The 12,118-nt window shown below is 40.5% G+C and overlaps 1 protein-coding gene across 3 annotated transcripts in view; it reads left to right on the top strand.

Annotated features, from left to right (window-relative positions):
* The window catches only part of man1a2 (mannosidase, alpha, class 1A, member 2), a 151,969-nt gene that overhangs the window by 94,841 nt on the left and 45,010 nt on the right, over positions 1 to 12,118 (top strand). For all 3 annotated transcript variants that reach the window (XM_074694550.1, XM_074694549.1, XM_074694551.1), the window contains exon 6: positions 3,737 to 3,817. In XM_074694550.1, the coding sequence (XP_074550651.1) occupies positions 3,737 to 3,817 (81 nt within the window). The remainder of the gene's footprint in view (positions 1 to 3,736; positions 3,818 to 12,118) is intronic.

Genomic DNA, 12,118 nt, shown 5'->3' with positions numbered 1-12,118 from the left:
TTAGAGAAAGTAGAAATCTTTGAACGTAGACGCAATCCACAGGGGAGAAAGAATACAGTATGTCATCTCCGGGTATCTTGTAAAAGTAGATCAGAACAGGAAATGACTCTGCTGTCCTATTTTATCGTGTCAGACTAAAACAATTCATGTCAACCAAAACTTCTATTCTCGTCGGGCTCTCAGGCGTCATTTCACAACCTGCGTTACTCCTCGCCGTCCTGTCTGTGTTGACTGCAGGCGCTTTGATATCAGGGCTGCTTTTATAGCTCGTTTCCCCGTTTGGGTCCGGCTCTTAAACTACAGCTGTTAACGGATAACAAGTGAGGCTGACGGACGGAGAGATGGGGAGTTAGATAGATGGCTGCTGCCAAACATAGCTGGCCTTGAGGTTTATGAAAGCATCCGAACCCTTCATCACTCAGTTCACAACGCTTCAGCTTGCTGACAAAGCCGTGACTAGAAGTTTCTGCTGTGTGTGGAATGATTCCTATACGATGCTGTCGCTCCTTCATTCTTTAGATTTACTGAGTTATTAAAAAAAAACATTGTCGAATGTTACAGTCAGCGTTTGAGACTGTTGGCTAAAAAGAGTCTACTTCCATCTTCCCTTTACTGATCCCTTTATTTCATACTCTGTAGGAAGTCGCTGACAGGTTATTGTCCAGTTATTAAACCCACTGTTTGACTTTTTCTTCTATAGTTTAACCCTTTTACACCTGAGCCTCAAAATGCCTGCCTGGAGCTTTTTGCTTATTACCTCCACCAAGGAGGTAAAGTTTCTGGGACAGTTTGTTTGTCTGTGAACAACATAACTCAAAAAGTAACAAACAGACCTTGATGAAATTCTCAGGAAATGTTCAAAATAGGAAAAGGAAGAAGTGGATACATTTTGGAGGTGATCCGGATCAACGTCTGGATCCAGGACTCTTTATCATTGTGAGATAGGACCGTCTTCACCATATGTGTATATAACTCCACCATAAATGGTCTGATTGCTTTGCAAAACAATGCAAGACAAGCTCACCATAATTTCTGACGGATGTTAAAGTACGATCCAGATCCTGGAAATATTCTGGATACTAAGATTCAGAATATGAAACATGCACAGCATCATCATAATTTTCAACACTGTCAGGAAACAAATTATTGTACAAACCTGAAATTAACACCAAATTGTAGCAGACAGTCTGCTGAAAGGGAGTATAAAATTAAAGTAGGACTAAAGTGTTGGTGGAGGTCTGCTTTTCTAGTTTTGACTACAACATTGTCAAAAATGTCCTGCGAAAAAATGCTTTGGCCCATTTCTCTGGAACACTTGGAACTTTCAATATTTGGAGTTATTTCCAATTTACTGCTTGTTAAATGAGAGTAAAACAGTTTAGAATGGAGAAAAACACAAAGACAGAATAGGAACTTAGAGGTTTAGTGAAGGAAAAACATCAATTAAACATCAGAAGTAGATTTTACAAGAAGAACTTAGAGATCAAACATTCAAAAACAGGTGTGCATTTATATTTCTGAGCATAGTCGCTTATTTTGTGAATAAAAAAGGTCGCTAAAACCACCAGAATCTCTCCTCACACTCACACCACCTGAGCATCACTGCTCCTCTCAACAGGACAAACTGAAAGTGAAACTAAAGGGGACACAGGTAAAAATTGCACAATGTGACGTTTATGTATTGTGTTGTAATATATTAATAATCCAAGTAGGCCATCTAGTGTCTAAAAGTGGTTATAGCAATGGTTTAAGTTGTTTGGAACCTTCCCGTAGTTATGAAGTCAGCCATGAGCCTTTCATTAGCCTGTTAGCTTTTGACATTTGAAAGTCTCAGTATTTTTTACAAAGAGTTGATGTGATATGTTTCTGTGACAAGGGTTGAAATTCTATTCTGAAGCTAAAGTCATACTGATGTGTGCTAACTGTTAGCATATCAATGCAGTTTCCCATATACCTTAGCATCAGACTTGCGCTATTTTGTTATTTTGGTAAATTAGGTGATTTATACCATTTCGAATGTACTGAATATGAATCTCCTGAGAGAGAGTGATGTACATTTCTTTATGAAGTCGGTTCTTCAGTAAAACTTCAAGCTGAAAATCCGGAATCAGAGTTTTCTTGGGAAACGTTATCTAACTGCTAAGCTAAGATAGCTGCGGCAGACTAGTTGACGTAAGGCCTGGCGGCTCCGACACAATGTAAAGAATCAATAAGGTAATCGTTAAGCACAAAGGCTAAAGATATTGATGGATTGAAACATTTTTTATCGATTCTCAACAGGAACCAGTTTTCGATTCCCATTCCTAGTTCAGTGTTTAAAGAAGTCACCACACAATACAAGCCTCAATCTACACATATTAATACGCATAAATAGTAAAAAATAGACAGAGACTGCTTCATTCATCCCATCTACCGTTACCTTTTGTGACATGGTGTTGCTCCTTCAGATACTCATCTTGTGTGTATTTGCAGGTTTCCTTAAATGCCTGAGTAAAATTACCCTAAAACCACATATCAGCTTTCACAAACCGCTTAGGAATAGCGGTCCTTAATAGTGCGATGTGTCGGCGCCGACACATCCGTCGTGAAAGGTTTAATGTAGTCACATAAGCTCAACAGCAGCAGTTTGAAAGTTTCAAACAGCTGTAGCAGTGACCCTGACCCCGCTGTAAGAGCAGAAGTAGTGACTGTTTTAAAATTTCATACAGCGTACCTCTTCTCCTCCACTCCTTCTTCTCTTTGTTCCCCCTCTTGAGTGCATTCACTGTAAAATCGAGGTTACTGAGACTGACCTTAAGTGAGATGTGCGAGTCCTCAAGTCTGAATGTTTTCATTTCTTCTGTGAAAATATCCGTGCAAGGTCGCAAAGTAATTTGCAAGCAGCTCTCAGCATTTCAATTTAGCAGAAGCAGTTTTATGGCATCACACACATCGCCAATCAAAGAGTCGTGTTTTATTTTTACATGAAGTACCTGCCTGTGTGTTTGCGCATTCATTTGTCTGAAAGAAATCAACTCTGAGTGCTCACACAGACTGTTGGTTTCTAGGAAAGCTGCAAAACAAGTGATAGAATGGAAAAAACAGAAGATCTATTTGAGATTTAGCCCCAATTAAATGGTGCTTCACAAACAAGCAGACAGAGAACACCAGCGTACGCTCTCCCCGAGGCTACGAAATGATACCCAGCAATGACAAGTTTCTGCTTAATTAGTTGAAGAAATATGCAGAGTCGTGCGTGAAGTATTTATCCACACGTAGCTGACTTATAGTGAATGTCAGGGTTAAGTTTGGAGTCATTAATTTGTTAATGGGGGCTTTTAAGGCTCTCCAACAGATGCCACACATTTCATGCACATTTTTCCACTCATGTTCTCAGTTTTAGCAAAAGTGTCTGCATTCATCTGCCGTAAAACAATCAGCCTGATGCTCATCGTAAGAGTCATCTTCTAATGATTGGTGCTCTGTGTGAGGATGAGTGGTTAAAAATGTATGTATCTCTCTGCTGCACCTGTGGGTTTCAGGGTTTTTTGAAGGTTTTACAAACACAGAGAAGAAACCAAACCACAAACTTTCTAGTGGTACAAAAAAAGAGTAAACCTAGAGGAGCTAAGAAAAGACGATGTTGAAATGAAAAAACTAACCGATAAATGATCGACTGTGACACAAATAAAAGAAACATTGTAAACAAACAGTTTGCAGCTCTGATGTGCTTTTCTGTGCTCTTTTCTTTTCCCAGAATGCCGAGGTGTCCGTATTTGAGGTCAACATCCGTTTCATCGGAGGACTCCTGGCTGCCTACTACCTCTCTGGACAGGAAGTACGTACTCTCATCTTTCTCTTCCTTTGCATACTTTCACATCCTTCATCTTCTCACCTGTTAGCGTCGAGGCCATCAGGAGGTTTCCTGCTTTAGGAGATCTTTGAATCTGTCTCATTTTTCTGTTTTCATGCCAGCAGTTCTCCTGCTGAAGGAGCAAAACATAAAACCTGATCCTCTGTGCATCTCTGTTATAATTTCATGTGATGTTTGCAAGCAGGGGTCGACATCCTCGGTGAATCGTTTCACTTGAAAACACAGCATCAGCTGTTTTACTGTCAAAATTTGCTACTCTGTGATATCTCAGGTTTGTTTTATGAGTGGAATCATCTCTAAAATCATCTCAAACTGTTTGTAAGATCGACTAAGAGGCAGTTCATCAACGAATGCTCCTCAGATAAAGCTGAGAAGAAGTGTCTTCATGAATCCATGAATGCTAAACAAATTGGACAGACCAGAGTGAGAAAATATGGTTGAAAATACAGAAAACTTAGATTTGAATCTTGGGTAAGGAAAGCTTTGACAACATACCTTTTATTTACACCAAAAAACTATATCAGAAAGTATTCAAAGTAGTTTTTAAGTTATCTAAAATTCGATTACTATTTCAATCAGAAGTGTAATTTCTCAGGTTGTTCAACAACAGAGTGTGACTTTCAATTTAATGCCTAATAAATCTACTATTAAACTATGTAAAACTCGTCTGATGGCTAAAAATGACAACACTTTGTGCATTAAAAGAAATGAATGGGAAATGGGAGCAGAGATAAGGATCTCAGTGGTCGTTAAGGAAGAAATTTGCAGTTTTCAATGTTACTCAATGTGGGTGGGTAAAAATATTGATGAATCAGTGCATCAAAAAATTTTCCTTGCCCAATTTAATATAGATTCAGCAAATCCTTTGAATGGATTCATCTCCTGGCAAGTGAGGGGGACTGTGTGTGTTATTTGCGTTGTATGGATGAGCAGCAGCAGCAGCATAAAGCCAGGTCCTTTGGCATTAAAGTCTGAGGTTTGGGTTGTTTTATTGCTCCAAAAGGTGAGGTGACATACCACATATGTTCACATGGGGCATGAAAATCAATAATCGAATCAAATCAATATCGAATCAAATCACGACCTAAAGAATCAAAATCGAAATCGAATCGAATTGAATCGTGAAGTTCTTGGCAATACCCAGCCTTATTCCTCAACCAACTCGGTAAACTGGAGACAGCATTGCTGGAAAAATATTATTAGATACTTTAAGACACCTAATCAAGAAAAATAGCTACTAGAACTCAAGTCTAACATGTTGGAGGCAGCGTGGTTCAGGGGTGGTGAACCATTGTCATGTCTTCTGGGGCTCAAACTGAGTTTGTTTTGGGAGAAAATCCTCAAAACGGTTGACAAATTATTCAACATTCAAATACAACTGAATTTTGAAGGTTTTTATCCCGGTAACATTGTTTCAATAAAAGAGAGGGATGAAAAGAAGTTATTACAGACCCTCCTGGAAGCTAGCAAAAAGTTCATTACTCGAAATTTTTCAATCCTCTACCACCTACAAGGGACGACTGGTTGGAAATAATCTTAGAAATCTTTGAAATGGAGAATTTGACCAACAATCTAAGGATTCAAAAAGACAAGTTTAATCTCATCTGGATCAAGTGGATTGAATTTGTTTCCCCATTTGTTTGACTCCCCCATCAGTCTTTCTCCTTCAACCTCCTCAGAGATACAATGTAAAGAGTAATTCATTTATATAAGTGACGTAAACATATGTGGATGTTATATGAAGATTTAAAATGTGTAAAAGCCTTTGCACACCAACGGTGACACAAATAAACGGCACTCAATTGCAAAGGAGGCGTCAAATTCAATCTCTGCAGCTGTTCTCCTCCAATGTCTTTGTAATAGTTGTCTTTGTAGTGTTTTTGTCTTTTGTCATAAAGAACCGGCTGCTGGGACACGAAGACAATCAATGTTGAGTGTTTTGGTATGTGACCTGTCAACAACGAGCGTTTTGATTGGTCGGATGTGTACTCGTCGCAAGCGAAACTTTAGAAAAATCAACTTTGGTCTGAAAAAATAAAAGCCCCAATTTCCCTCAGCGAAGGAACGCTGCTGGTGTGAAAGCTTGAATTCAATTTTATATTAATGAAAATGTCTTTTCCAACAAAAAATAAAGAAATACAAAAAGAAAATACCGAAAACTGACTAAAGCAGAGGCAAAAGTCAAACTAAGAGAAAGAAATGTGCATGAAAATATAAGTTTCTCCAGCCTCAGCATCACACTCCTGATCCTCTCAGAGCTGATGAAAACCATCTTCTGTTTAAGATAATGCAAAACTCCAGTAACTGCAGAGTAAATGACAGCTCCGTCCTCCCACCAATAACAGCCCGCACATTAAAAAAGCCCATTAAACTTTTTCCAGGCCACCGTGAGTGATTTAAAGGTCTCGGGTTTCTCTTTTGATACTGATGAACCGAGATTCTGTTTAATCGCTCCGAATAACATCATGAGCTAAAGTGAAAGTTAATGTCACTCTCATTCCTCCACCTTCCTCCCTCCTTCCTCCCCCGAAATCAAACTCAGCCATTCATCAGATCCCGCTGCAGATAGACGAAGCAGTGGGTGGTTAGGAGACAGACAGTGATGGAGGGAGCGTGTGAAGAGGAGGAGGAGAGGCTGGAGGAGCAGCTGTGGCGGGACAGTGAGGATGAGCGGAGGTTGCGTGAAGGTGGTGGTCACAGATAAAGAGATGGGAGGGGAGGATGACGATGATGGATGGCGCAGGGGGTCGGGAAAGGAACAGAGACTCATCCTTCACTTTCACTGGACTCGTCCTTGAGCAAGGCACTTAACCCCTCAACTGGTCCTGTCAATAGTCCCACAGAGTCAGTGATTGTTTCAGTGCAACTTAGGAGAAAATAGTTTTATCTTTCTAAAGATTTAGCAGCATGTAGACCAAAATAAGTCAGAAGGAGTTGTTCCAGTTGGGCTGTAAAAATGAAGGTTTTAACATGGGCTCTAACGGGGTTTCCTCTGCTCCTGAATCAGCCTCAAGTGGACACTCATCAGAGAACAATGCACCTCTGCTCGGGTTTTGTTTTCAGCTCAGGAGGTTGTTGCTGGAGAAACAGAAATAGAAACTGGGAGGTGGAGAGGATGTGAAGGAGAGCAAAACAGAGTGAATGCAAGAAAACAAAAACAAACAAACAAAAACTAGTGCTGTCAGGCAATTAAAAAAATAATCTGATTAATTACAGGATTTGTAATTAATTAATCAAATTAATTGCATTTTTAATCTCATATCTCCTAGGACGTTACAAAATTGCCAATCAAATGACCAATCAAATGTATACTCAAAGAAGAAAAGATTTGTAAGTCCACATTTTTTGGTGATTGAATAAAAACTCAGGGCATCTTGTCCAAAAATATTCTAAAATGATTCGTCAGGCGGTCGATATGAAAATTCTTTTTTTAAACAAGCTACAAATACCCGATTTTTGTTGATGGCCCCATCTTCATCTTTTTTCGTAAATAAACTTGCTGTTTGGTTTGGTAAGGGGCACATGTGGAAAGTGACGTGCCATTGCCAATTATGGGTCCTTCAACTGGCCAATATTTTTGCTGTTAATGACATCTATAGTAGGGCTGGGTACTGCTAAGAACCTCACGATTTGATTCGATTTTGATTCCTTAGGTTGTGATTCGATTCAATATCAATTAGATTAAATATTGATTTAAATGCTTCAATTATCTGTTTTCATGCCCCATGTGAACATACGTGGTATGTCACCGTACGTTTTAGAGAAATGAAACAACCCAAATGTCAGACTTTAAAGCTGAAGGATCTGGCTTTATGCTGCTGCTGCTGCTTTGGCTGCCATTTTGTTGTTGTTTGGTCTCTGGTGGCCCTCATCCATACAACGCAAATAACACGTGTAGTCCCCCTCACTTTCCAGGAGATTAATCAGTTTAGAGGATTTGCTGAATCGATATTGAATTGGGCTAAGAAATATTTCGATGCATCAAACAGAATTTCTTTCCTCTCGTCTATAGAGGCGGGGTCTGGTGGTTTGTCAATCAAAATCCTGCTCGTAAACTACTGTGGGTGAGAGCGGTGTGCTCTTTGGACGAGAGCTCAGCATGGATATGAGGAGAAGATGTAAGATGACAGAGACATAGAGAGACGCTGCAAGTCAGAAAAGTTCAGGCAGCTCACGCTCCAACTGAGGATATGTCGCCATAGTTCAGAGAGAAAGAACAGTCAAACGATGTGGTGCCAGAGCTGAATGTAGTCAAAAAAGTTGGTCTGTTTTTTTGATCAAAAACAGGAAGAGAGACTTAAAGAAGAGAGTCTACTCTTCTTATGTAGTTTTGGTGTTTACATAGTCAGAGAAAACAAGATTATTTGGGTCTTAAAAGATATTTGAAGATGCTTTGGTAACTTTGTCCGAGCCCAAGGTGTGACGAAGGAAAGAGGAAGAATCTCTGAATTGAGTGTGAGGATGAGAGACTTCGAGGATCAAATAATGACAGAAGTACAACCGGGTCAGAGCGGCTCAAAGCTGCAGCTCTTATGAGGTGTTCCCGGTCTGCAGGGGTCACTACCTACCTGAAGTGGTCTGAGGAAGGAAAACCTGTCACAGGCTTTCAAGGCTCAGCGATGCATTAAATCCAACTTTCTGAAGTGAAAGTCCATGAACACATCGACAGGTCAGATCAGGTTTTTCCGTCATGTGACGCCTTCATCGTTTCTCTAAATCATCCACAGAAGGATGTAAACCCACAAGAATCGAAGCAGAGCTGCAGATAAACAGAAAAACAAAGAGTTTAAAGTTTAGTATTCAGGAGGAGGAGGTGTTGGTCAGCAGTGATGGATCGTGTTTACTCCTCAGTCCATCCTCGGCTTTATTCGTTTATTCTCTCCTCGATCCTCTCACCTTCTCTCTGCTCTGCTTTGTTTTTCTGCTCCTGGCTACCTTTATTCACAGAGATGCTTTTTTATCTCTTTCCTTCTTATTTCTCCTCTGGTTTGTTTGCTTCTGGCCTTTTTTCTCTCCTATATTTCTCCTTTGCTCCGTCATCCTCATTTTCAGTCTCTGTCCATCCTCTGCCTTCACTTTTTTTGTCTCTTTTTGCTTCATCTCTGAGACTTTTTCATCTTGTTGTTTGTTCTTGAAACTCCAAACATTTCTCTTTTACTTTCTTAATTGCTACTTCAGTTTTTATCCTTCAACCCTCTGCTTTCTTGTGTTTTCTTGTCTACTTTCCCTCTCTACATATTCCTCTGTTGTCTTTTCTCCCTTTTAATTTCTATCCTTTGTTTTATCCTTGCTCTGACCCTTTAAATTCTTCACCCTCTTTAATATTAAACCAGTAAAAGTCTCTTCATCTGTTTTTTTTCCTTGAGAGCTCTCTCCATGTTTATCCTCGTTCAGTTTTCAATCTTTCATCACCCTCTTCTTTCGGTAGCGAGTTAGCCTCCAATCAAAAGACCTCAAGGATAACTCTTCTTCTCCACATCGTGCAATGATTAATGAACCCTCTCAGTCATCAGCTCCAGGAAATAACTGACAGAGAGAGAGAGAAAGGGGAAAAAAAAACAACTCCAACATTAAAAAACTTATATAATCAAAAACAAAGTTTGTCTGTACAGTTTTCTCTCCTGCAGCTATTTCTGTTTGCAGCGCTCCTCTTTGTTTCCTCTGGAGTTTGTTCTGCAGATACCTGCAGCTCATTAGCACACTGCTGTGTTTGCCTTCCTTTCCTGAGTGTTAAACTTAGACGGTGCAGACAGTTTGGTTGGTGATACCCAGCGTGACAGTCTGTTTGATGGTAAATCTCAGAGAATGGTTACAGCGCACCCTCTGTAAACATCTATAATTAATCCTGCGAGGCACATTAGGTGTGGAGGATGCTGCAGTTTTCTGTCATTACACCTAAAAATATGCAAAACCTTAATATCCCAGTGGAAAAATGGAAACACCAACATTTCAAAAAGACTCTCTAATTTCAAGAAAAAGCTTTTAAGCTTTCATGAGGTGGTTTTTCAGAAGTTTTGGTATTACAGTTTATCATAAAAGTGCAATGGAAACACATTTTTCTAAAAAAAAAAAACGTCACTGGACGTGAATAACAGATGCACCTCCATTGAGTTATGTCTTCAGTGTGTAACAGTTTCAGAATTATCAGAAAAGAAAATAACCAAATCACCATTACGCTTCGGCAGGCGGGGAGTTTCTTCGTGTCAGCAATTAGGCGTAGCCAACTGACGAACGAAAAAAGTAAATACCGCTTTTTAAGACCTGTTAATCTACCTAGGCTAATAACATTTTAAGAAATTATTTTTAGGAAACAAAAAAGTTACTGACAGCTTGTCCATCATTGTCCAGTCAGCCAGCCTCCACCTCCACAGGGTCCAGGACTGAGCTTCTTCAGCAGTCTGTTCAGTCTCTGTCTCCTGGATCCTGTCTGCTCACAGCAGGTGAAGCTCTTCCAATGTGGTGTTGGTGTCTGGTGTTAGCTCTGTTAGCCATGTCTGTGAATAGCATGATGCTACTCTGCCTTCTGGTATTCCCTCTGTTGCTGGGTGAGCACGGCTAGCTTGTCCATCTTATTGGAGATAGATCTTATGTTCCCAATAACGATGGATGGAAGGACAGGTCTATGTCGTCACTTCGTAGCTCACACATGAGAACCAGCACGTCATCCTCACCTCCTTCTCCTCACCTTGTGAGGAAACATCTGGCCTTGGACCAGTCAGCACTGACATGCTACAGGCTGCTAACAGCTGATTTCAAATGTAAACAATGCAGCCATGGTTACATGTAGGATCTCCAGACAAACACAGGAGCAAAAATAGTAAAAATATCACTGAAGACACAAAATGTCTAGTGTCCATGATCAACAAATGAACCATACGAAGTAATGATCCACTCCAAATACAAAGATTACAAAAATGAGATGAAAAAATTACAAGAAACGGACAAAGAAGAGAGAGCTGCTGCACAAGGCAGCCATAGCCAACAGGGCCCATCCAATCGTGCATTTCTAGATTTTACTCAAGTTGTGTGTCATTCTAATTGTAAAGGAAACAACAATATAATTTGTACTTCTTTGAAAATTCAGAAATATCGCTTTGATTATGTGAAAAAGTGTTTCCGAAACCTGATCCAATGAAGTTAATGGAGCTAAAAGAGAAACACCTAAACAAGCTTTGGAGCCAATACTTTGCTTTGACGATCATTATAAGTCCCTGATTATAGAAGAGTAAAGTCTGAGAGTGTGTTTGATATCCTGCCAAACCATTTTCCATACTTACCTGAGTGCTTCGTGCCAAGAGTAAACTCTGAGGATCATTATTACTGAAAGTTTACGCAACTGTGCGGCCTGCACCTTCCACCATCACTTCCTCAGTCCAGAGCCTCCAGCTTCAGCGTGTTCATTAGAGAAGCTATTTACTGGAGAATTAAATTTAATAGCGATACAATTATCGTACAAAGTGCTTTAAACTCACTCATTAAGATAGCCACCTAAATTAAAAAGCCCCCGGTCAAGGACTATACACTTTATTCTCAATGTGCCCCAAGTTTCAACACCCCATTGTTTAAAGTTTCCTTCTTCTGGCTCACATCCATTATTCATGCGAGGAGGAAAAACAACTCTCTCCGTGCTGCTGCAAACTAAAACCAGGAGAGGGGACTGCAACGGCGGCGACGATTCGAGCGAGGAACAGCAGATTGCACGGAGAAGAGAGAAGGTCAGGGGAGCCAGCCGAGGCTATAATGTACGATAATGAGATGAGAGCGTCTGAGAGAAAAGCTGCAGACTCTGCAGGCAGAAACGCAGCAGCACAACCGCCCTGCGGAGGGGAGGAGGGGAGATAAAGAGACGGAGAATGACAGAAATGGAACAGTAAATTTATGGGAATGGCGGCGAGAAGACAGAAGGACGGAGATAATGATGGTGATAGAGGGAAAGGCTGATAGGAGCAGAGAGAAGGAGGAATCAAGGGGTCAAGGGAGAAAAAAGTTACTTTGGAAAGCAGCGACAGAAGACAAATCGTGAAGCGAATATTGTGATAAGCAGGAAGAAAATGAGAAGGTTGTTTACGAGCTTTTTGTCTCTGCCAACGACTGTCGTGACATGAAGACCTCCTGTATCTTATTCTCCTCTTTCCTCTGATTCCTGTCACTCCTGCTCCTCTCAGATCTCTCTGTTTGCCTCCTCCATTAACCTCCTTTACACTTCTCTCTGTTTTCCTGTCGGTCTGCGCCGTGATGAAGCCGAGTCGTCCAGGGATAGGTGAC

Source organism: Halichoeres trimaculatus, unplaced genomic scaffold (genome assembly GCF_033239565.1).
Source record: "Halichoeres trimaculatus isolate MK-OKI-2021-1 unplaced genomic scaffold, fHalTri1.1 fHalTri1_scaffold_19, whole genome shotgun sequence".
NCBI lineage: Eukaryota > Metazoa > Chordata > Actinopteri > Labriformes > Labridae > Halichoeres > Halichoeres trimaculatus.
The sequence above is the reverse complement of the archived record's forward strand: the minus strand, read 5'-3'. Positions and strand labels throughout refer to the sequence as shown.